Raw genomic sequence first — 26,391 nt, 5'->3', positions numbered from 1 at the left:
ATATGGCATATTATGATAATGACGCCGTTATTACTTCACTACATGGGTTTGTGAAATTGAATGAACACAGCGGCCCACAGGGCTTTGTTGCTCCCACCAAACCCACCTCAATCTCTGGGTTTGGGGCATGTGCATGTTGGCCACCCCCATCAGCTCTCTCTCTCTCTCTCCCCCTCACACATACCCTGCCATCTGTTGACATGTACAGCTGTTCAAAAATAGCCCCCTACCAGAATGTTCCCTGAGTGGCCCTCAGATAGAGCAGGGGTTGTGTTGTGTGTCTTTGCAGGTTGTTGTGTCTCTTCTATGACCATGTGTCAACCAGAGGCACGTTAAGATCGCTTCAAGACCATTCAACTGCAAAGTTTCATTTGAAGCTGCAAAGATTTGGAGAGTTTCGTTCAATGTAAGTTTGCCAACTATTTCTTATAGAACAAGTTTGAAAGCAAAGGTTTTACACTGTATCTTTGACTACGGGGTTTTGTACAATTTAAGTTAAAGTGGAAAGTTTCAGACACTGGAAGTTTGACAGTAAAGTTTTGTCCTGGAAACTTCTAACACTGTAAGCTTGAAAAGTTTCTAATAATCTAACAATTTAGGATGAAAGCTGATTGGCGCGTCTCATTTGATTGACAGATAGCTCGGCTGGCAGGGGCTCCGTTTCTGTCAACCGGAATGCTAGCTAGCAGGCTGACAGGAAGTCGCGCTTAGTGGGCGGGCTGTTAGGTTGATCCAAAGTTCGGTTGAGACTGTGATTTCAATATGGAAGCATCCATGGATTGGCTTCAAGAGCCGTTTGAGTCCGCCTATTGTAAGCAGACGACTGACGTCACACGGGGTTTGTCCAATTCTTTCTACAGTCTATGTTTCTGTCACACTCAATGTGGGCCAGTCAGAGTTCCTCAGTGAAACTCAGAGAAAGAGAGTTTCTCGCCGAAGCTGGTTGGGAGACGTGCATAAACATCTTCTCGACCAAGACAAGCTTTCAGTGTGGCTCCTCACTCTTGTTTACGTAAAGAGATGTTGTCCAGTTCTTCACTGCTGCTATGCTACAGCTACATCTGTGCTAATAGCTACCACGGCAGTAGCCATTGTATACACTGGCAAACCCCCCTCATAGCGCTCGCAAACTCATGCCAGTAGGCCGGCAGAAGAGTGAAAACATCTTTTCCGTCATGAAAAGCTTTCAGTGAGGCTCTTTGCTCTTGTTTTCAGAAAGAGATGCTGTCCAGTCCTGACTAAACTGTCGCTGTGGCTAAATCCAAGCTCATCCCTCCACTAGCTATACAAACTCACAACTAACCTCTCCCTGTATCTGCTACAACCTCATGCGGAAACAAGTCAGCAGAAGAGTGAAAACCTCTGATACATCATGAAAAGTTTTCACAGTTTTTTTTTTTTTATGTTTGCTCTGTTTTTCATACAGAAATGTGGCCAGCTCTGGTAAAACTGGTGTAATACTTGGCTACATCTGAGCTAACTGCTAGCTGGTGGCAGCCATTGCTATCGGCTCTAAGTACAACTAAAACCGCACCTGTAGCTACGCCTCGCTCTCCTCAACTGGTCCAGACTGTTTTTCGGTCCCACAAAAACGTGGATTGGAGCTTAACAACATGGATTTGCCTGATGACTAAGCGGCAAATCCATCTGCTTTTCAAGGTTAGCTCTGATTTAAAGCCATAAGACAATATGACAAGTAGAGACCAGCATTGCTCTGCTCTGCCTATTTTTGATATTTACTTCTTAATATTTAAGATATTTAAGACCTCAGCTGAAAAAAAATAAACTACATAGCGATAGTCCTATTTTAAATTTATTTAGACTTTATTGACATTTCATATCCAAATTCTACATGTTACAGGTTAAAAATTCTTGCACAACGCCAGTTTGACTGGAAAGATGTGCACTGGAAAGTTTCGTACGATAGAAATTTGACCGGAACATTTCAACAATGTAACCTCGGAGGGAATGTTTTGTGAAATACAATTTTGACAACAAAGTTTTGTGCATCATAAGTTTTACTGGAAAATGTAAGTTTTAATGAAGTGTCACACAATTCGAGATTGACTGCAAAGTTTTGTGTATTTTAACTTTGAATCAAGAGTTTTGTACGAGGAAAGATAGACTGGAATATTTCATGCAAAGCAAGTTTGACTGGATAAATTTGGTACTATGCAGGTTTGGCAGAAAATGCAAGTCTAAGTGGAAATTTTACTCAGTGAAAGTTTTACTGCAGTGTCATGAAATGCAATTTTGGAAGTTTGTAAATCAAATATTAGGAAGTGGAAGTTTGACAAGGCGGGTAAAAAAAGACGTTTAACAGCCAAGTTGGCTCTTAAACTGACTTGAAAGTCTTCATTAATTGTAAGTTTAATTGGAAAGACACCTACAACTTAACTTTTTTACACTAATGTCCACCTTGTGAATTCAGTTTTGTCTTTTCCTTGAAACAGATCGGTGCCTGAGTTGCTGCAAACACAATTGCAATGGAGCCAGTTTCTGACCAATTCATGGAATTTCACCCAATCCACGGCACAAATGTGAGACTGGACTACTCAGGAACCCAGGCCACCCGCGTGGAAAGCTTTGCCAACGGAGTCTGTTTCAGTAAACACCCTCTGAAACCTGGGGAGATTTTTCTTATAGAGATTGAGGATAAGGAGCTTGGCTGGTGTGGCCACCTTCGGATTGGCTTGACAGCCAGAGACCCTAGAGGCTTAGACGTGGTACCTGAATACTCCATCCCAGATCTGACGGACGTAGGAGACAGTTGGGTTTTCGCCATCACTCGCAACCACAACAAAATCATAGAGGACCCAGGAGCAGAGGGTGAGGGTGCTGGAGAGGGAGGACCAGCTGGGGGACACAGGCTTGGACGAGGGGAGGCTGAAGATGGAGCAGGAGGCGAAGGAGAAGTTAACAACAGTAAACCAAAGACTTTCTTCACTGACTCTCACCTGTACATTGACAATGTTAGAATCCCCAGAGACAAGCTGGTTGGTCGCAGCAGGCCTGGACGCTTTAGTCACATTTTAGATGACTTGTATAAAACCAATGCTCTACCTCCAACAGCCAGACGAAGCAGGATAGGAGTTCTTTATGTTCCTAAAGGGAGGGATCTAGGGGACATGCATATAATCATCAATGGAGAGGACATGGGAGCCTCTGCAAAGGGGATCCCCACCATCCAGCCTCTGTATGCCGTGGTGGACGTCTTCGCTGCTACTAAATGTGTGCGAATTGTGCAGGTGGAGTATGGGTGTAAGTGTCACAATAATGGTACTTTTAATAAGAGTTCACAAATGCATACAACTATTAAGTCATTCATTTTATATCTTATTAATCTACATGTTGTAACCTATCATGACAAGGTGAAAATTTTGTATTTTTTGGCAAATATATTTGAAATAAATAAAAAAAACCTGAAATATCACATTAGCATAAGTATTCAGACCCTTTACTCAGAAGTCAGTTTAAGCAATTTTGGCAGCGATTACAGCCTTGAGTCTTTTGTAAATTTCATGCAACAAGCTTTGCACAACTGAATCATGGGATTTCATGCCATTCTTCTTTGTAAAGCCTCCCAAGCTCAGTCAGGTTGGATGGCAACCCTCAGTGGTCAGCCATTTTCAGGTCTGCCCAGGGATCTTTGATAGGGTTCAAGTCAGGGCTCGGTCTGGGCCACTCTAGAACATTCAGAGCATCGTCCCTAAGCCACTCCTGTCCCGGCTGTGTGCTTAGGATTACTTTCATGTTGGAAGGTGAACCTTCAGCCCAGTCTGAGGTCCTGAGCTCCGTGGAACAGTTTTTCATTGAGGATATCTCTGTACTTTCCATCAACCCTGACCAGTCCCCCAGTCCCTGCTGCTGAAAAGCAAGTCCACAGCATGATGCTGCCATCACCATGCTTCAATGATGGGATGGTATTGGGCAGGTGATGAGCTGTGTCTGGTTTCCTCTAGACATAACATTTAGAATTGTGACCAAACAGTTCAATCTTGGTTTCATCTTGGTTTCTGTCTAGCCCCTCTGCCATGAAGCCCAGATCAGTGGAAGGATGGTTGTCCCTCTAGAACTTTGTCCCAGCTCCTCCCTGGAGCTCAGAGTGACCACCAGGCTCTTGGTCACTTCTCTTACTAAGTTTGGTTAGGCGCCCAGTTCTTGGAAGAGTTGTGCCAAACTTCTGCATTTGAGAATTATGGTTCCAGTGCCGCATACTTTTTTGTAGCCTTCTACAGATTTGTGTCTTGCAACAATCCTGTCTCTGAGCTCTGCAGGCAGTTCCTTTGACCTCGTGGCTTGGTTTTTACACTGATGTACATTGTCAGCTATGAGATCTTCTATAGAGAGATGTGAGCCTATCCAAAACCATGTCCAATCAATTTAATTTACCACAGGTGGACTCCAATCAATGTGTGGAAACATCCCAGCAAAGATCAAGAGAAATGGGAGGAACCTAAGCTAAAATCTAGAGATTTTGCAAAGGGAATGTGATATTTAAGTTTTTTCTTTAAAATAAATTTGCAATAAAATTCTGTTCCCGTTTTGTCATAATGGAGTACTGAGTGTAGATTAAGTAGAACATATATTTTTGACTGTAGCATCAGGCTGCATCATAACAACACTGAAAAAAGTGAAGGGGGTCTGAATACTTTCTGAATGTGCTGTTGATACATAAAAGGGTCTTAGTCGTCACATTTTGTCTATCAGTGTTTATGTTGCCTTTCGTTGCAGGTATTTTCATCCTTGTAGTGAATGCATGTGTTGTTTTTAGCCACTGACTTGACAGATCACAGGCTGTAATGTGGATTCAGTTATCCATCAGCTCTCAAACAGTAATGAATCTTTCCTCATTACTACTTTATATTTTCTCTCTCTTCTTCAGCTTTGCTAATCCCCTGTTTTTTCTCTCTGTTGCTTCAGTCTCGTCCTTGCAGACGTTGTGCAGAAAAGCGATCCAGAAGCACATCGTCCACAGGATGGCTATAGACTGGCTGGAGCTGCCTGAGGCTCTGAAGCACTATTGCAAGTATGAATGAAGGACACAGATCTGCAGTGGACAACAATACAATCTCCGAGTTCAATCCCAGTTTAAATGTGGAAAAAGATGGTTAATTTTATGAAGAACAATATGAATTATTTATGGTATAAAGCTGGGAGACAAATGCTCCTAAAACATGCTTGTATTGATAACAATGACACCAATTCCTTGTATTTATGATTGTTTTTAAACATAATTCTCACTTTTGAGAACCACAGCTTGGGAGAAGATTCATTTTCCAGCAAGACAATACAAGCAAGACAAAATAGCAGCAGAAGTTACACATAAATGGTTTAAAGACAACAAGGTGAGTGTTCTAGAGTGGCAGAGTGAAAGCCCAGATCCCAATCCAATAGAGAATTTGTGGCTGGACTTGAAAAGGGCTTTTTTATGCCCAGTCCCTTTGCAACCTGATAGAGCTTGAGCCGTCTTGCAAAGAAGAATGGAGTAAAACTGCTGTGTCCAGATGTGCAAGCCTGAATGAGACCTATCCACATAGATTCAGTGCTGTGATTGCAGCTAAAGGTGCAATCATTTATTCTATATTAAATGTTTTTATACAATTGGCATTACTTTTTATTATTTTTTGGAGTCTGTAACTTCTATATCTTTTGCAAGTTTCAGTGTTATTTTATTATAACTAGAATCACAATGTTTATCTAGTATTGAACAACCATTTATTCTTTATTTACAGGGGAAAAATGTTTCTGTAAATTGCCTTTCAGCTACAAAATATCAAGATATGATTTCTGCTCTACGTCACCCAGTCTTAGATTTTGGTAAGTCCTGTAGTATATAGGACTTAGCTTATTGAAATAAAGATTGATATTTCACATTATTTTGTTCACTATCTGTGATTGGGTTAGCTTAGATTAATGGCGAATGGCCCTATATTATTCTTTGTCCAGGGCCTCCACATTACTCAAACCAGCCCTGCTGACTTGGTGTCATTAATAGAAACAGGGGACATGGGGTTTGCTTTAAGATGTCCTGATATTAATCTAAAAATCCCACGAGTAGAACTCAGTACGTCTGCGTTTGTCATGAATTAAACTTAATGTTGACAGTTATAGTACTTAATGGAGATCCCTCATCTCCAGCTCTGCTGCCGCCTCTTGTCAAACAGCGACATCTAGCGTTGGAACATGAGACCTACAGGGGGCGGAACTTCCGTTAAATCTGCAGCGAGGATGACTTCACATGTGAAGAGGACACGAGAGCGTCCGGTCATCTCCACCGACAGTACCATCGTTTGTAGGAAAGATTGAACTGCATTAACAGCCATACTGCCTCCAGGTTTATTTACTCTCAACCTCAAACATGTCATTCTGTCAGTTTTTCGGTGGTGAGGTCTACAAGGATCACTTCAAACCAGGTGAGACAACGGACGATGTTATAGTTAGCAGTGATGTAACCTGCTTTTAGTCTGGATTACTAAGGACAATATTATCGTATTAGGATTATTTTTACTCTTTTGTGGGGGGTTGTGTTACAATTCCGGTATTGTGTAATTGTGATAATACAATATCATGTCAGGCTTAGTGGAGTTAGCCTACAAAGCATTGTAAAACACCTGTTTAATACGCACCTTTTAAAGAGAGAGATAGTAATGACGTTTAAACGGACGAAACACAGTAGTATTTCTTTCACTTGTAAATCTGTATGTTGTGGAATAAACTATGTTGACCCTGTGGCAGTATTTTCAAAGTGTAGAACATTTTCATGACCATTTCTGCACTGCATGACAATGTGTCATATTTACATTTGTATAAACCTAACTAACTGTAATGATGTACGAATTAAATACATATTATATGTATAATCTAAACATGTATGTAGTTACAGCTTTAGAGGCTCTGCAGGGCTGGAACTGAGCAGAAATAATGACTTTTAGAGGTCCACATGTTTGTAGAAGTATTCAAATCGATAAGACTGCTGTTTTATTAGTACTGAATATTTAATATGGCCTTGTTTGTGCAATAAGCTGTGCTTCTTTCACTCATGGCTAAGTGTATTCAGATTTCTATCAACATTTCCCGATTTCCTACTAATGTGTTGTCTATTAGAGCAGCAGTAGCAGCTGTATTGCCTCCTGGGTATTAACCCATTCTATTTTCTTACATTTTAAAGTGTGTTTTAAGGGCTAAAAGTTGTTTCATTGTTCATCCTTAAACTTTAGAGTTCATTTTAAGTCTTAGGACTGTTTCACACATCCATCTGGAAAACCTTCAATACAAAGCGTTTGGGAAAGGGCAGAGGCTTTAAAAAAACTCAGAGTGTGATTGGATGAATGTTCTGTCCGTCACATCTCTACAGGCCAGTCAGAGCAACAAAACATGGCAAGTGTTCGTTCACAGCTACAAAGGAATAAACTCCATATAGAACTAGATAACATGAACCATGGCGACGTGGTTGTGGACTATAGACAGTACATGGCTTTTGTCATTTTTGAAAAGAAAACAACTCAATGCAGTTCTTGTCCTGTCACTTGCTAACCCGGGCCAAACGGTTCAGATGGTAGGAAACGGCCGTATCCATCTGCTTTGCAAGGTTAGATTTCAAGTGCCAAATATGGGTGAAAAATTTGGTGAAATGGGATTTAAAAGTGGAAAAAAGTAGTTTAAACTGGCAAAAGTGGGTTGTCTGAGGCCAAGAAATAGGCAAAAGTGGCAGAAATGGGTAAAACCAGCAAAAAAGGGCAAAAATAACAAAAAGTGAAATGTGGCTAAAATGGGCATAAAAAGTGGCAGTAATGGGTCAACAGAGGCAACAAAAGACAGAGTGGTTTAGAATCAGCAAAAACAGGCAGAAAAAGTGGTGGAAAGGGTTTTAAATGGACACAATTTAGTTTAAAGTGGCTAAAATGTGTTACAATTTCCAAAAAAGTGGGAAAAAGTGACAAAAATGGCAAAAGTGTGTTTAAAAAGAGGCAAAGTTGTGCAAAACTTGATGAAAAGGGGTGAATAATAGAGGCAAAATTGGGCAGGAAAAGTTGTTAAAAAGTGGCATAAATAGATACATTTAAGATTAGAACCCAACAACAGTTTGACACTTTTCAGCTCCAAAATGAGGGAACGGTACAGACTTACTCTTTAAGCATTATTGATTACTTTAATTCCAGCATAAATCTCACCAAATGACCATGTGTTTATTTACATCTAACTGATTTCATTTATACATTTTCATAAAAATTAGTAAAATATACAATTTGAAATAATTTAAAGAATGTTCTTCATTTTTTTTAAGGCATCTTGCGACCCTATCTCAGAGTCTCATGACCCCCTAAAGGGTCCCGACCCCTACTTTGAGAACCACTACTCTAAAGAGCTCCCTGTCTATCAGCTATAAGAATTATCACACATACTGTGTCATGAAGTATCTCTCTGGCTCTTCATGGGGATCCTTTTTCAGGAACTGGCTCTCATTCCAGACTCACTGAAAAACCCTGCTGGAAACAAAACTGTCGATGAAAATATTCTAATGAGCCAAAGTCAGTAATTTGAATAGAGATATCTGTGTTACTTTGATTTAAAGTCACTGTTTTCTCCTCAGGAATGTATGTGTGCTCCAAGTGTAACCATCCACTGTTCTCCAGTCGGTCCAAGTTCGCCCATTCGTCTCCCTGGCCGGCGTTCACCGACACCATCAGAGAGGATAGCGTCACCAAGATGATGGAGACGCTCACTGCGTACAAGGTCAGGGCTCCAACTAACCCTCTTAAGGTTTACAATATTGCTTTTTTTCTTCTTTTATACCAGAGTATATTTAGTCTTAGTTTGATTCTGTGGATGAAAATGCCTTTTACTTTTAGTCACATTTTAACTCTTTATAGATTTCATCTATATCCTTTACTTCACTGAGTCAGAATGTGTATTCTCCTTAAACTTATTTAAAGCCACATTGTTTAATTAGAGGAAAACATTTAAATTAATGCACAACCACTTCCTGTGAATGAGAAATGATGTGTTTGTGTTTTTTTCTGTGCAGGTTCTGTGTGGAAAGTGTGGTAACGGGCTGGGTCATGAGTTTGTAAACGATGGTCCAGAGGAAGGAAAATCACGTTTTTGAATATTCAGCCACTCTCTCAAGTTTGTCCCTAGCAAAGGTGAGATGGCCACAGACGTAAGCCATTTACATTACCTCAAGAATCACAACAGATCCATCTGAAAACATTTCTCCAGCTTGGTGAAGAAAGTTTGAAATGGGAACTATTTTTAACAGAGCAGAAAATACAGAGACAAGTAAGTAGGACACTTTGTCTGGAGACAGATGTCTGTTTTAAGGGTGTTAATTTTTTTCTTTGACACCAATAATATCCCATTCATCCACATCGCCATGAAGGCTGCAACAATGAAGTTGCAGAGACTATATTGGCTTAACAGTTCTTCTTAGAATAGATGACAGACATGTCTAAATACAGCCGGGAGGTTGTAAACAAGTGGCATTTAGTGGGAGAGTTCAGAGCAGTACTTAGGTCCTTTAGTGAAAAATATTACCTGTATAATTTGCTTTAAAGGGACATTTCATGAATCATGCAAAAGCAGTCATTATGCACAATTCCCTTTTGTGTTATTCACTAATGATACTTTCTATGGAGGGGAAATTCTGCTGAATTTGCTGGGAAGTTACTGAAGATAAGGTTTGTTTTGTTACTTTCTGCCACTTTCCCATACATGTGGAGCTTACTTTAACCATTTGTCTGATATCCATGCCTCTGCTGAGGAGCTGTGTCATTCAATATGTGTCTTTTCCTTCTCTTGTCTCAGGCAAGGACAAGCAGTAAAGAGTGAGGTCAGAGTTTTCTCCAGCTGCTGCTCCAGTATCTGCTGCTCGGTCCAGGATCAGTGGACAGGTCGGTCAGTGAGTGACGTAGACAGGACAAAAGACCGAGAGGGACATCCTGTCTGCTGAAGGATCTTTGACCTGCCCGTGACACAGTGAAAGGACCATATTGCATACAGTGCTGATAAAAAGTATTCACCCCTTTGATGTTTTACCCTTTTATTTTATTGATTTTAAAGCATGGTCAATATAACTTTGCTTAAACATCCAGTGTGATGAATACTTTATATAGGCACTATATCTGCTAATATTCCTTAAAAAAAACTCATTACATTCCTTGAATACCTCATATTAAGAACCATTTGGATTTTTCTTCATCTTAATAATGTATATCAGTAGATTATCTTCTACCTTTTACTTGTACTATCTTCTATCCAGTGTTTATTTTAAAATTAAAGAACCAATATTATTTATGGTCATTCTATTCCAAAGAGTTAAACATAACCATGTTACCTATGCACTGAAGAAGACTGCCTGCTGTTTCCTCATTTATATGCATGTGTGATCATCAGTATGCAACAACAAAGCAATATAGTCTTTCATTTTTCTTCTTTATCATGTACTGTAAAGAAAATAACTTGAATGAATACTTTTTCTTTGAATTTTGAGTTTGTGTTTTACTGAGTCTGGGTATCAGTGGTGTTAGGGAAGAACTTTTTCTTGTTATCATCAGTTATAAATGTATAAATTCAAATACAAAACACAAATAAAACTGATAGTTTCATAGATTATTGCTTGGTTGTGTCTGATTCATTCTGTGTGGTATTGACATGCAGTTTTGAGGTAGTTTTACGGTACCTCAGCTATTTTTATTTACTTTAGAATTATACAGTAATGCACTGTAAAATTTCAGTGAATATCCCAGGCTTTTATTTACCTCAGTTGCCTTTAATTGTGATAGTTGGCAATACTACATACACTTTTAAATACTTTATGCAAAACTAGAGAAGGACTATCAAATTGTACAATTACACAAGAAAGAATATTTAATTGTACAAAATGAATAAATCAGGGGAAAAAGTATACCACAAATCAGGTGTGATTTTGTATGATTAAAAGCCTTCCAGACCACCAACAACCTTCACACATTCAAAGTCATTTAGATCGCCTTTCTTCCCCATCCTCATGTTTGGTGTAAGGTTTAGCACATTGTCTTGACCACTGCTACATGCATAAATGTATCTGTCACTGCCATGTGATTGACCAATTAGATATTGAATTAATGAGCAGTTAAACAGGTGAACCTAATGAAGCGGTCAGTAAATGAGTAACAAGTCTTCTGTTCGGCAGCATGTAAAATAGTTTAAATTTGCACCTCTTTCATCTACAATATATAAAATACTTTACATCATTACTTAAGTAACAATATTTTCAGAGTAATTAAAACATCTGTGATGTTAAAATGTGAGAAGTGCTTTGAAATAATTTCACAACTGTTGGAAAGCATCAAACTGATAGACTAATACTTCTAAAATTGACCTCTAGATGGCGCTATCATCCTACTACATCAGATTCACTTCACTGTTGAGCATTGGCTCTCAACTGGTTGGGCATCAAGATCCATCACAAAGTCCTTGTGAGAAATTTTGACCCTAATTTATAATTAAAAAAAATAAAAGAAACCACAGGAATTTATTTAATGGAGAATATTATAGTTTGAACCTTAGGAAGAAAGCATGATTAAATACTAAAATAGGACAAAACAAAGGCATTTAGTTACAGAAGGACACGCATACACTTTATTTTGACTTCATTTTTCCAAGACCTGATTTTCTTTGGAAAAACAGATTCTTAATTCCAAGAAAAGAAGATTAATAAAATAAAATTTTGTGTAAATGACTGAAATTTACTTGCCAGTTCCAAATGCTTTCCTAAATGATGGCAATTATGGCCCACCATTTGACAAAAATATGAGAAAAAGTCCCAAAAACCCCAGCTTCATCAGCATTCTGTTACAGGCCTGTAAAGATGATGTCATCCTTTGAAGTTTGTAAAGCATTCCTTGCCTTTGAAGGTGACGCTATCCTTGAATTTTTATTAAACATTCCTTGCCTTTGAAGGTGACGTCAACTTTAAAGTTTATAAAACATCCCTTGCCTCTGAAGGTGATGTCATCTTTTTATTTTAATAAAAACATTCCATCCTTGCCTCTGAAGGTGACTGCATCCTCAAATGTTTAAAAAAACCTTTCATCCTTGCCGTTGAAGATGATGTCAACTTTAAAGTTTACAAAACATCCCTTGCCTTTGAAGATGTTGTCATCCTCTAAAGTTTACAAAACATTCCATCCTTGCCTTTGGAGGTGATATCATTAAACTATCAATGAAGTTAAAAACTTTGATCTAACAACAAGCAGGTTTTTCTTTTTCAATTATTTTGTGAAGTGCCTGCTACAGAAACATCTTGCATGTCTTCACTCCATGAGCACATTGTGTACATGTTTGTTGTCTTACGTCTGGTTAATTATGGATGTTGGTGGTTTCTGAAGTCCAGGGGCTCCAGCTCCCTCTGTGGCCCAGCTGCAGGCCATATTCTCTGGGCTCCGGGGGTTGGCAGAGACCCTGAGGTTTAGATGAGTAGCCTGGTCGCCTGGAAGGAGACCGAGGGCTATCATTACAAAGGAAGTACACTCACGCAACACGCACACTATCCCAGAAAAACATATACTAATCAACACGCAGCTGTACTCTTATTGGATGTCACATATAAAATGTCTCTCACTTCTATTTTCAAATTATGTTAACACATGCATAAAAGTCCCAAACAAGCCAAAATACACACAAAACACCCACACTGTTCTCAATTTTAATGGTTCAGCCACAGACAAGTTAAGTTTGAATCCTATTTTCTTTCAAAACATCACTTCTTGTAGCGTGCAATTACAGGAGGTCATCATAACATTCATACAAGTTGTTGAACTCTCAGCAGCATCAAAATTTCAATATTCTGTAGAACCACTTTGCATCCATCCAACTTTTCGTCCACACGCTGCCAAAAGTCTTGAAATGAGTCTGAGCCCTCGGAGTGGCAGAGGCCTGACCTTGTACTGAGGTTGTTATGGCTGAGTAAATGTCCTCTGGTGTTGTCCTGGCAGGCAAACCGTCAGCAGTTTGTTCTTTAAACCGTGAGTGAGAATGTGCATTTTTAGCTAAGGTGGTCCTCTAGTAGTTGTACCCACAGCCTTGGCAGCGTGTGTGTTAGGGCTCTGCCAGTCAAAGTCAGAGTGAGTGGCTAAGACAGTTTAAGATAAAGCACAAACAGTCAGAAGAGAGGCTGATCGCCCCATCAGATAGCCGATGCTATTTCTGCAGGGAAAGGAGGTCAGACAAGATCATCTGATGCTATTAATACTTCTGTTTTTAACACTTGGTACCTTACAGCCATAATCACAATACTAGCCCTGTCATTTATGTTAGGCTACCTTTTATGCAAACCACAAACCATAAAGATTTTCTTTTATCAAACTGACTCCTTCTATTCAAACCACATCCTTTATTTTGCTTTTCTTTTCTTAGTTTACAGTTTTCTCCGGCCACTTAAGTAAGGTTTTGTTTTTTCTGAAAACTCTTACTGCAAACTAGTGGTAACTGTACTTGAAGTTAATGTCAAAGCTGAATTGCATGCTCAAAATAACAATGCAAACAACTAAAAGATGAGATGTTAGAAAATAGTTTCTCCAATCATGTTATTGCAAATGCCTGAAGGGGGGAAAGTAGAGGACAGCTGTTAGAAATGAATGGGAACGGAGGAAAGTTAGTGCGTAACAGCTCTAAATGGACCTGTATGTTGCAACTAACCAATTTACCTGGCGTGGAGGCCATCAGTATCGTGAACTGCTCAGTCTCGCAGACCTCCTCGTGTTGAGCATTGTCTATCCAGATGAAGAGAGACGAGAGTCTAGAGGAGTCTTGTTCTGAGCTAAGAGGCTAGCTGAGCATCACTCCTACCCACACATACCCCTTGTGGGATATGCATGGGTAAGAGTGCTGAAGTGCTGTTCACAAACAAGCCTGTACTACGAAACGGCTCTTCAATGTGAGCCACAGTAGCTAGCTCCAATTTGAGTGCCAGTTTTCTTTCCATCCTTTGTATCTTCAGTTCATGTGTTTTATTCGTTAGCTAACTGAAGCTAATTGAAGACTTCACTCACCCAGGTAAGGTCCTGCACAGTTGGGCTTTATGCCCAAAAGATCTATAATAGACTGCACCCTGGCACTGTGGGAGCAGTTTTGGGAATTCAGTAGAGGCTTGCTTGCAACCTATGTTGGCTTCAAGATGGCATTCAATTTCGTGAGTAGGGATGCTCTCTGGTGGATTCTGGAGCTTTGCAGGATCCCATGTGCACTCATCCAGCTTTCCTGTATTCTGTTGATGATCTTGGTTTATGTACAGATCACTGATCTGGACTTTGCTGATGATGCTGAGATCCTTGTAGAGACTGTAGATGTCCTTGTGAAGGGTCTTAACTTGCTGCGTTGGGAATGCATGTTTCCGATGCCAAAACTAAGATCCAGGCGTTTGGGTCGCGTTGGATTCTGCTATTGAGTCTGTGTCGTGAATAGTGAGAGCGTGGAAGTTAGAGAGCAGTTCACTTACCTTGGCAGTGTAATCCTTGAATCCACTGACTGCAAAGCGGAGATCAGACTTGGACTCACGCATGGGGCGATGGGTTTGCTGAGCAAGACAGTGTGGCGTTCCCGGTATCTGAGCATGCAGATGAAACTCAGTCTTTTAGTCCTTGGTCATTTCGGTCTTACTGTACTCTTGTGAAGCCTGGACGTTAACTGATGGCCAGATTTGCCAACTGGACTCCTTTGTAAGGACTTTTCTTCAGTGCATCTTTGGGTACTGTTGGCAAGATCGTGCATCTAAAGCAGAAGTGCCCAGGAGAGAAAGGATGGAAAGAGTCAGCTGCCTGATACGGGTAAGGCACCTGCCCTTTTACAGGCACCTGGCCCACTTTCCCAGGCCTGATCCAGCTCACTGCATTCCAGGGTATGCCCAGGACCCAGTGGGCTGGTGTAGACGTGAGGGGCGACTGCATGCTTCGTGGAGCGATCAGCTGGGAAGATTCCTGGAGGGATAGGGCGTGGGCCTGGTGCAGGTCTGGAGGATGGCCATCAGGAGGCCAGAGCAGCACTACCAAGGTTGACACGGTGAAGTGCCAAACTGGCATATGTAGGGAAATCTGGATGGGAAGTGATGCAGACTTCAGGCATATGTAAGCTGCTATCCTGGATCAGAAATGTCCTGAAGAAGTGTTGTAACTAAGTCTCTGTCATTACAACAGTAGTTCTCATGGACATGGGCTCACAGTTTCCACCAGATAACTTAGGATCTCTCCTGCTTACCAGTCTGCACAAAAGTTTCTCTCCTCTGTCTTTCTGCTGAGTCCCCATCTGTAGAAGTTCTGTGTACATAAAAGTATCCCCACAGTAAATGGCACATCATCAACACTCAAGTCAAAATTGCTAATTTTAGCCTAGTCACTTGTTGTCTCTGATGACACCTGCAGAGCCAAACAGCTGTTCGGATACACGGAAGAGCACGTAGCCGGTAGCTAAAGTTCCAATTGCAAAAAAGTGCAGAACACAGAGGCTTTCTGGTGGGAAAAGAACAATAACAAATTTCAAATAGCCTACAATTGAGCTACCATGTTTTATCTTAAACTGACTAAATTACATGGAGCTGTGGTACCTGTCTGCTAACGCTGTATAGCCTAGTTTCTCCAGCCTGTAATATTTGAGGGGGAACACACTCTGAAATTTCTGGTGGCTTATGCCACTACTATCAATACTATTACTACTATCAATAATACAGAAATATCCCTTTAACAACCTCTAGAAAAAATAAGTAGATAAATAAATAAAGGCTGCTCAGAGGTTTGTACAATTGGCCCAAAGCAGTCAATTTACTGAACACTCAGTGCTCACACTAAAGGTAAGCTAATAAGGTAGCTAGAGTTTGAGTTTGAGTTGATTGATCAACACCTTCATGTCTGTGTTTATTTTTTCTTTACCCACGTAGATTTCTGACTGTGTTTCTTGTGATCTAATTACCTTCTGGAGAAAGAAAATACACCATGCCTCACTGTCCTTAAATGTTTTATTGGAGGGTGGAGCAGAGTAATGATAACAATGACACCATAAATGCTTTACATCTCTAATTCTCTGGAAACTGTTGAAGGAGTGTTTGGCAGGAACAGAAAGTGTCTGAACCTGCCTGGTTAGAATGATCTAAAAAAGTGAGGTATTTTGAACTTAAGACACCTTTTTCAAAGCTGAACCAGAGGTGAAGTTAATGCTTAATGTTTACCTTGAGACTGTGAAAAACAGAGTAAATGTTTGATACAGTAAGAGAGAAATACTCTGAGTTATATTATAAAAAGAGGATTCAGAGCATAGCTGTTTTCTGAAAGGTCATTTTAGGGCATTTTTTTGTGCTGTTGCTTTCAAAAACTGTTGCTTTCACTCCTCTCCAGGTGAATCCACCGTGTTATATGAGCAGCTTAGGTAAAAATCCCCTAATGCAAAATGATTGAAAGAGTAAATGAAACCAAATTGGTTTATTTAGTGAAGGAAAATGTTTTCTTCCACTAAGTAAACCCTTTTCAGACTTCATAAACATTGTTTTAGAAAAATAGTGGTGGGGAAAAAAAAGTTGATAAGGGTGTGAGTGTTTTGTTAAAGTCTGCTTTTCTTGTTTACGTTTAGTAATATCTTTGGGTTTCAGCTCCGGAGCTCCAAATCAGATAAGATGATTATTTAAAATTGCCCCATCAGTCATCGCTGCCCCCAGAGCCAAAAAACAGGTGGATGACATCACGGTGATTATGGCATATTAGAGCATCCCGCCATGCCAAAACACACACAAACGTGGAGACACTCTTACCAAATGAAGCTGGATTATAAGTCTGTATTTTCTGCTTCTAGAATAGTCTGCTTCTTAGGATGGATGTTACACATTATATTCAGAACAACACCTGCACTGTGGTGTGTGCAGAACTGCCCACAGAATAAACCAAGCCCCTGAAAAACCAAAGAATCGGCCCTCCCCAGTTTGACTTATTGATGAAATAAATGTACGTGTTGGATCAGTAGCATTGGAGCTAGCATCCTGGCTAACAGTTACTTCATTTAAGAGCTGAAAGTGTGTAAAGCTTTATCCTCTGGGTTCTACTGCTGAAGTAAATCACACCATTTTTAACACCTATTCAACATTTTATGCCACTTTAAACGATTTTTGCCACATATTTCCAGTTTTCACCAATTTTTGTCACCCTTTTTGCAGCATGCACGCCACTTATTGTTGCCCATTTTAAATTAATTTTCTCAACTTTTGTACAGCTTTTAACTGATATTCAGCACTTTTTTAAAATCACTTTTAACCAATTTTTTTTACACTTTCCGCCATCTTAAACCTATTAACCCCAATCAAAATACATTTTAGTCAAATTTATTGCCACTTTTAAGCTATTTTCAACACTTTTTTTGCCACTTTTAAGCTATTTTCAACACTTTTTTTAACCTATTTTCTACACTTTTTGCTACTTGAAAGCCTTTGCACAACTAAAAAAAAACATTTCTGTCACATTTAGCAGGTTTTAATGCATTTTCACCACTTTTAACTCACTTTTAACCTATTTTCACCATTTTTGAGCTACTTCAAAGCCATTTCCACCTATTTGAATCAATTTTAGTCAAATTCTTTGCAACTTTTAACTCTAGAAAAGAGCTTTTTGAAAAAGGCCTCATTGTTCTACAGCACAAATAAATATTCATGTTGTTATTTTGATAAGGGTGGTTATTATTCAGGTTAAAAATAAAATATGGTTACCACAGCCTAACTTTGCAGTAGGTCATGACTTTCCTGACCTCCATGAGTGCCCCATTTGGCTGGGCCCCAGAAAGCGCTCCCCTTTATCCCTTCTTATGGGCGGCTTTGGGCATGTTAGTGGTAACTTGCTGGACAGGAACAAGGTGTAACTCCTATTTTCATGCAGATTTAATTGTCAGACTGACAGGAAGTTAATCTTGTGCCGGTAAACAACAAAATTGTGTAATGATGTGAATTTTTTTGTGTACTATGCGTGTTAAAACTCTTCTTTTCTAAGGGCATGTGATACACTGAACGTTCCAGAAATCAGGACTCAACATGCCTGATAATCAAAGGTGTGATGTTATTTTGCAGTAAATTATATCCATTCCACTGCAGTTGGCAGCCAACCAGGTTAAACTTTGTCTTGTGTCAGTAATGTCAGTTATGAAATTATCTTCATATGATTTGAAAAAAAAAAAATACCAAAGAAGCTGGGTAAAATGTGAATAAAACAGAATTCAGTGATTTGCAAAACCTTTTCAATCCATATTCAACTTCAATTTTAAACTTAAAACAAAAAGTAAGGCAATTTGTGTTTGGTACATTATTTCATTGTTGTAACAATACTTCTTGGTAATGACTCTTATACTGTTTGAAAGCCTGTTTATTACCCTTTTAAATGATGCCACATTTGTAAGGATCATGCATTTGTGGGATGAGCAGCAGAGCTGAGTATGTGGGTTGCGCCCATGAAAAATGTGCCAAATCTTCTCTGCCAATGCCAAACAGCTTATTTTGCTGTTGCTATTGATGATGTTGCTATGCATATTCCCTCTAACTGGACACTGTGCACTTCACTTGTCTTTTATGTTGATGTTTTAATGTTGTTTTATTATGCTTTTACTTTATGTAAGGTGACCTTGGGTGACTTGAAAAGAACCTCCAAATAAAATGTATTATTATTACTATTATTATTATTATTATTATCAGATTCATGCTACTCTGGTTTAATTGCTTTTGAAATAATTTCATTGCTTTCAATATGCATTGTCTTAATTGTACCCATATGGGGGTTTCTAGCCCTGGAAAGTCAAAGCATGCTGCTTGACTAACCCAGGGAGCATCTTTTGATCAGAGCCTTCTCTGCCGAGTAAAACTTATCAATTTTGCAATAAATGGATATATGTATGACAAGAGTGTTCCTGACTGAATTATGTCTATTTTATGGATGATTTTTTTTATCAGGACCTTTTCCTGCAAAAAAACCCCCACAGAATTCACAGATGAAGTTTCACAGATGTCTGCTCAGATAGGATGCAGTAATCAGAACCCGGAATACTAGTACTTCTCATTCATATAGGGATATAATTAACCAGGTTTCTGTGTGTGCATGTATCCCAAATAAGTTCAAAACCACAATAAAGCTCATAACTGGGATACTCAAGTCCATGTAAACACAGCCAATGAGAGTCTTCAGTTCCAAAATGTTTAAGTAGTGTTACCAGAAGAAAACTTGGTGCAACATGATCTGTTACAACTTTTTTGGAGCATGTTGCAGGAATGTCATCTAGAATGTGTGCAAAAAACAAAAAGGTATTCAGTTTAAACACTAGATGTCTTCTCTTTTTTACTGTATTGAATTGAATTGAATTTAGGTTAAAAGGGATTTGCTACCTTGACTCTGTTTTGACACCACTGGTCAAGTTATCTGAGGTTATGTGTTTATTTTCCTTGTGTTTTTATTTATTTCCTGTTTTATTTTTAAGTTACTTACCCTTTTCTCTGTCTTCCAGATCCTGCTCCTTGTCTTTCCCGCCTCATGTGTCTGCTCCTCCCCTGATTACCCGCACCTGTCTCTCATCAGTCCCTGATTGCTGTGTATTTAATCCCAGTGTGTGCTCCTTTATTACTAGTGTTTGATTCCCAGTGTTAGACCTGCTCATGTTTTTGACTCAGCCTTTAACCTACTCCTCTGGGTTTGTTTGCCTTGTTTATTCTGCCTTTTTGTGTGTCGAACCTGGACTCAATTAAACGACCCAATCAAGTCTGCACATGAACCCTTTTCTTGTGCCATTCCTTGTGTCAGTTTTTAGTCACATTCTACACAATGTCCCAACTTTCTTGTAACTGAAGTTTATAGGTTGGTGCGTAAGGAGGAAATTTAGGTCAGTATGACAGTAATCTTGCAGAGCACTGACGAGACTCTGATTCCATTATGCAACGTAATAAACTTGTTTATAGGCCTTCACTTCACACCCTGTAAATTCCTCACCTAAAGTCATTATGCAGCAATTTCATTGGCTGAGTCACACATGACAAGACAACAGACCTACCTGGGTGAAATCAGGTCAGATTAGAAATGGGAACTCTGGTGCCATAAATTGTGAAATTAACAACAAAGACGGAATCTTTCAAGAACCCTGGCTCACACTTACAACAACTGTCGCATCACTCACAGCTGTGCATTTCCATTCCAGGTCTTTTGTTTAGAATCTAAAAAGTCACAAAACTTCCTTGGCAACCTAAAAAAATGCAGCCCCACTTTATCCAGAACTATGATGACAAATAAATCCTGCAATCATCATGCAATCTTTGTGCGTGTATTGAGACTGCTTTATTATGTTTACTGTCTCTTGCACTGATATAAGAGCAAAAACTGTCAGCAGAGTTTCTGACTGTTGCACATCCACAACCTTGGCAATCCTGCCTGAGAGGGGAAAATTCAAGCAGGGCTTCTGGTCAAAAGTTCAGTAGTAAACTGACTGCAACCATCCTTCAGCAGGCGGCCATAACCGGTCCATCAGCGGGCCAGGGGGACTCTCAGCATCTGGGCTGGATTAGACTCCCTATCCTCTGGACACCGAGCAAATCTCTTCCATCCATCTTGATGTCTTGACATGTGGTGCCTGCAAACTGCAGACCAGCTCCCCAGGTCCCACCGTGCGACGCCAATGTCATCCCTCAGGTCCCTGTAGACCCCGTCATGTATCGCCATGCATCATACTCAGAGAACCAGAGCATCGAGCTGCTGCTCAATAAGTCAGGTAACAGGCACACAAGTATCGACACCTTTGGGTTCTGAGGGGATCTGAAATAGAAGCAACAAGGGACTTGACTGACTTATTGCTTGTCTTCTTAGGTGTCTCACAGTTGCTTTGATTCAGTATCAGTCAAGAGTTGTGTCCCATTTCAGCACTTCATCGAAGGCTGTCCCATTTCAAAGGGTCCTTTACATAGATCCTACAAATGGCTCTTCTTTAACATTGCCAATAAACAATTCATCTACCATGTCCTGAGATTTATTTGTTTCACTTCAAACAAGCTGGTAGATGCTTATTTAGCAGCAGAGTAATACAGATTTAAATGTAAGCAGGTACCAATACCACTGTTAGAAATCAAGGTGGCACACATTTTTAAACACATTTAAAAAGACAAAAGTTATTAGGTAAGTTTGCCTGTTTCAGTACTGTTAATTTTCTTATCCAAGCCCAACAATATGCCAGATCATACTGTACAAATGTAGCCAGATTTTGGCCTGATTGCATTACTGCAGCTCATCATTGAACCTCAGGCCTGAATATGACTATTGGCAACAACAAAGGCTCTTTCAGTGTTACATATTTATTAGCAATGCATCAAGGATGCCCCGATCACAGATAGACAAGAATGGCACACCATTTTTTTTCTTGCATCTTCCGTCTGGTTTAAAATGTCAAAGACTTATATCCTGATGACTGCCAGTTGGATGCAATAGCATGCTACCTGTCTTTAGCATTACTTGCACAGGATTAGTTTTACCTGTGGGCCTCTGATAATCTGCAGATTATCCCCTAATGTCAGTATTTGATGTGGTGCATTCACACGGGAGCTAAGTCTGTAGTCTGTGTTTGAATTAACTGAAATTTCTGAAGGAAAACGTGGAGATGCTGCACAACGGCAGCAGTGTAAACATGCTGTGAATTTTATTTTAAAGGGTGATTTCACGCTAGGAATGTTTCGAATGTGATTCCTCCCCCTCCCCTCCCTGTGGGCTTGCTTTTACATTGGTAAAATCTATCCATGTGCAGGCCCACCTGTGTGTGTACTCAGTCTGATACAGCAGGTGGTAGTATGCATGTTGCTGGTTTGTAAACCTGCCTAAAAGGAGAAAGAAGCTACCATTGTAACCATTTTAATCATTACCTGAGTAAAGATTGTTTATGCTTTTAGCCGGCATACGAAGTCCATCCTGACACCATGAATGTTTTAAAAATAATTTTTGAGATGTCAGCAATGTTGCTCTTCATGTTTACAGAGATACGTTCAGTTTAGAGGATTAAATGACCTCGCACTATGTGGATATCTTGTTTTTGAGGTGACAGGCAACTTTTATTGCCTTTGCAACTCATCCAACTGACTCCAACGTGTGTTCATCTGTGAGATGACTCACAACAGACCATTTGTTGACTTTTTTCTAATGATTCAGCTGTTTATTGAGAAAAAATATGAATAAACTGCCTCTCCAGGGAAAGAAGTTTTGCTTTTACAATGATGTCACAACTACCTGTCCTGTATTTGGGCACGGTTGCAGGCTGCAGGAATGGTTGTCCTTCTGGATCTTTGTCCTATCTACACACAGGCTCTCTGGAGCTCAGTCAGAGTGATCAGGTTTTTGGTCATCTCGCTTACCAAGGCCTTTCTCCCCAAAATGTGCAATTTGGCTGGGCAACTAGCTCTTGGAAGAGTCCTGGCTGTGTCAGATCTGTGCCTTGAAACAATCATTTGACCTCATTGCTTGTTTTTTTGCTCTGATAAAGCAAGCATTTTCATTTGTGAGAGATGTGAGCCTTTCCAAATCATGTCAGGTTTCAAGTGTTTTTGCAAAGCGTCTAAATATTTATGTCAATGTGATATTTTAGTTTTTCATTTTCAATAAATCTGCAAAATTTTCTAAAATTCTGTTGTCATGTTGTCATGATGTGTTACTGAGTGTAGATTAATGAGAATAAAAACTAATTTTTTTAACCGCAGCATCAGGCTGCAATATAAAAAAAAGTAAAGGGGGTCTGAATACTTTCTGAATGCCTGTACATGCTGTTTTACACCTGTTCTGATGAGCTATTTCATTTCTTTTTTAATATTTCGGCCTATTTCATTATCTCAACATGACACTTAATAATTAAAAATGATACTAGATTAACTAACCAAAAAAAGATATATATCATACCCAGTAGAATGTAAGAAAAAAATGTTGAGTTACTAAATGAGTGAACTGGTCCTTTAAGAGACATAAAATGAAAATCTAGAACAGGTAAAAGCTGATTTGAAGTTCGTTCTGAAAGATTTGTGGCATGTGTGGCAGCTGCAGGTCGAAGCAAAGGTTTGAAGCTGCGTTTGCCACTTTCCTGTTTCTCCATGAATTCCTCCTGACAGCAGGGCTGACTGTTTGTAAACACCGTTTCTGAGCACTGTCTAACTTTGTTATCTTCAGTCCTGAGAGCAGATAACGCTGCAACCCTGCCTTCAAAGCCTCTGAGCTCTCTGAGCCGGAGCGACGCACACTCTAAAACTATTTAATCAGGAGCTTTTCTCTCGGTCTCTTCTGCAGCTCTGAGACTGATTCGCTCTTAGAGCGGTGAGACGTTACCCCATGTGTGAAGGTTGTTTGTGTGTGCGTGGTTGATGTGGTTACGGGGGTCATGTTTGTTTAGGCTGCCTGTCTCTTTCAGAGGGTCATGCCAGAGCTCATAGAAGTATAATTTGGTGGTGAGGATCTTACGAGTTTTCAGTTTTCCTGTGGGCCCTCATGCTTCAGTCCACGGATTTCTGCAGTTTAAATGATCAAGTAATCAAACAGAGCATTCAAAGGAATGGAGTTAAAACTTGAAAAAGCTGCTCTTAGAGAGGTTTAAGCATCCACCGAGGAATCACGTCACCGAACAACTTTTGTTTCATCAAGGATCTCTCAGAGGGTCAGAGAGCGCAGCAGGTCTCTACTCACAGCCGTGTCCAGCCTTTGATATATCATCCTCCTCATAGCAGAGAAACCAAATGACCAGAATGATTACAGGCCAGCCTTTGTTGCGTGAGTGACATCATGACAGTAGATCATGGATTTTAAAATCCTCTATACGCCACGTAGTAAATCTCTCGGTAGCTGTAGCGTGACGTCCAAGATTCCTGGAGAAAATGTTTGAGTTAGATGCAAAGGGAAATATAAGGTCAATGAAGGGAGGCCTCACTGAACTCACATGACCTGTGTGTGGCTGCGTGCCACTCTGAACAGCAGGTTTTTTACAGGGTGGCCTAATTACCTGGAGTTAAACAGATATGTTATCAATGAAGATGATGGTTTACGGCTGCAGAGCTCAGAACAGATCAGCTGATAGCTCAGCTGTTTTTAAAAGCACCTGATGTAACTGTGACCCAGTTCCTGTGTGGATGACCTCACTTGTTTTTGTTTACTTTGCAAGATTTACAACTCAAAAACTCAATATTTGGCTCTCGTGCAGAATATAAGGTTAAAGAAAATACTTAGCTTAGCTTAGCTTGAAGACTGGAAAGTAAACAAAATATAACCACCTAAGTATGCCATTTTAACATCCTTGTAGACTTCCTTGTCCTAAAGATTATAGCCAGAAATCTCCCCCAATGTGCCTGTTAGCAGCAGAATGCATTTAATGCATTCAGCTTCATACTAAAGTGTAAATAGAAAAATAACAACAAACTTTTGTACTGTAAAAACTACAGGTTTTAGAGAAATGTAGTTAAGTATTTGTCTTTTTATTCATGTATTTCAATTATTTAGCCAGTCATTTATCCATGTACATATCTACAGTATTATCCATGTGTTTATCTATGTATCTATATTCCATGTATTTATGTATTTAGTTATAATTTAAGTTATCATTTCTATCTAGTCATTTGTCTTTTTATCTATGAGCTGATGATTTATTGAGTTGTCATTGTTGATTTATCACAAATTAACAATGATAAATCACCTAATTTATCAATTAGCTGTGACCATAAGCAAGAGAGATTTATCTGGCTACCTTTGTTGTAAGCTTATACTTAACATTAACTTACAATTGACCTATGGTTAAGCCACACCCCCTCCACTCACTCGGACGAACAATGAACATTCAGTGACAGACGCTATTGCAGGTGTCACAGTAGGAGACATTTCACAGGAGGCCATTGATGATTTTTGGAGACAGAAATATCACATATCATCTAGAAGTCACCATAAGGGTCTAAACTACACATTGGAGGGATAAATTAATCATTTTATTGTAGAGAAGGTTGATAAAAAGCTTCAGTTACAAGCCAAAATTTACAGGTCCCAGTGTAAACGTGATAAACTGCATCTCATTGCCATCACAATCTCAAACCACAAGATAGAGGATCAGAATCAAAGTGCCATGAAGTTAAGGTTTTTGGCTCAGAATATGAGGAAAATGTAACAGCCTTTTTACCATCTTTACCAAGAGTGTCTCTCCGTTAGTTTGGTGCTACAGTATTTACATTAATCATTCAGCATAACGTTTGCCAACCTTTGTTATCTCGGCTTTTACAGATAAGTTAACAAAGCTAAGCTCCAGAAGTTAACGTTTTTAACTATAGCATTTTGGACAACAGCTAACAATGATGTATGATCACCAAAGAATAAAAACTAGAACAAAAAAATGCCAATGAACTCCCAACAAACAACGTGACACAACAAACAACGCAGCTAGGAGCTAACGTTAGGCTAACTTTAGCTAATGTTAGAGATGTCAAAGATAATTTTATATTTCTTTCCAGCAAAGTGACAATACGATGCCTCAAATAGCATGTTGGCTTACCTTAGAACAGATGTTCATTTTATCCACGTTGAGTTGATGTTGTGGTCTACCGTAAAACTTTTAACCAGAGAAGAAGCTTTTCTCGGTTTAGATGTGGCTTAGAAAAGGGTAAAAAATACACTCCGTCGCCCAGCCTCTCAGGATACCTTGTGCTGGAGTCGCATGTGCCCCATGAACTCCATTTGATCATTTTTAAACTTAAAATCTCATTAAAAAAAAAAACCCTCATAAAACCAGACAAAAACTGACTTTCCCCCATTCATGTCAATGGATGTCCAGGCAGCTGATGTCTGAGTGTATTGGAGTGGCTATACGCACTGTGATTGTCTCATCGTGTTTGAGGGCGGGGCTTAGCCATAGGCCAATTGGATGACAAGCTGCCTGGTGGGCTCACTGGATCCAAGCTGTCTGGATCGTGGTGCTCAACTGGTGGGTCAGGACCCAAAAGTGAGACGCAGAGCAGTTTTCAGGGGTTCGCGACTAGGTGTGTGTGGAAAAAAAAAGGTAGTATGTGTCTTTAAGTCCTTATTGGACATGCATCGATACCTTTTATTTTACCCTGTTTTACTTTGAAATTGGGTCAATTTAAATGTTTGATCAATATTTCAACAAATTTATCTCCTCTGTTTGCAATAAATGGCTACTTTTCCCATGAAAACAAAGCAATTTCACAAGTCCTTGGGAAAATTGGCAACAATGGACACATAATGATGGGAGAAGAGGGTATGAAATTTGTCAGTTTCGTCCCTTTTCTTTTTTATATGTGGTGTTTTGGTCAAATCATGTTCCAAACTAACCTTGCAAAGTAGATGGATTTGCCCGTTTCTGTGTTTCTCATTGGTGAATCCATCTTGCAAAGCTCCCATC

General features: G+C 39.6%; 2 protein-coding genes across 3 annotated transcripts; both read left to right on the top strand.

Annotated features, from left to right (window-relative positions):
• Positions 1 to 263: 263 nt before the first annotated feature.
• neurl2 (neuralized E3 ubiquitin protein ligase 2) lies at positions 264 to 5,794 on the top strand. Of its 2 annotated transcripts, none has more exons than XM_041816298.1 (3): positions 264 to 406; positions 2,454 to 3,261; positions 4,924 to 5,794. In XM_041816298.1, exons 2-3 carry the CDS (start codon positions 2,487 to 2,489, stop codon positions 5,037 to 5,039), a joined length of 891 nt encoding a protein of 296 aa, XP_041672232.1. In that variant the 5' UTR covers positions 264 to 406; positions 2,454 to 2,486; the 3' UTR covers positions 5,040 to 5,794. The 2 variants fall into 2 exon arrangements, with proteins under 2 accessions (XP_041672232.1, XP_041672233.1); XM_041816299.1 differs by lacking the exon at positions 264 to 406 and adding an exon at positions 1,534 to 1,659.
• Positions 5,795 to 6,261: 467 nt separating this feature from the next.
• msrb1b (methionine sulfoxide reductase B1b) lies at positions 6,262 to 10,582 on the top strand. Its single transcript, XM_041815946.1, has 4 exons — positions 6,262 to 6,416; positions 8,594 to 8,736; positions 9,029 to 9,146; positions 9,808 to 10,582. Exons 1-4 carry the CDS (start codon positions 6,362 to 6,364, stop codon positions 9,822 to 9,824), a joined length of 333 nt encoding a protein of 110 aa, XP_041671880.1. The 5' UTR covers positions 6,262 to 6,361; the 3' UTR covers positions 9,825 to 10,582.
• The last annotated feature ends 15,809 nt before the right edge of the window (positions 10,583 to 26,391 follow it).

The sequence above is a fragment of the Cheilinus undulatus genome, linkage group 20 (assembly GCF_018320785.1).
Source record: "Cheilinus undulatus linkage group 20, ASM1832078v1, whole genome shotgun sequence".
Classification (NCBI taxonomy): Eukaryota; Metazoa; Chordata; class Actinopteri; order Labriformes; family Labridae; genus Cheilinus; species Cheilinus undulatus.
Note: the sequence above shows the minus strand (reverse complement) of the source record. Positions and strands in the feature narration are given on the sequence as shown.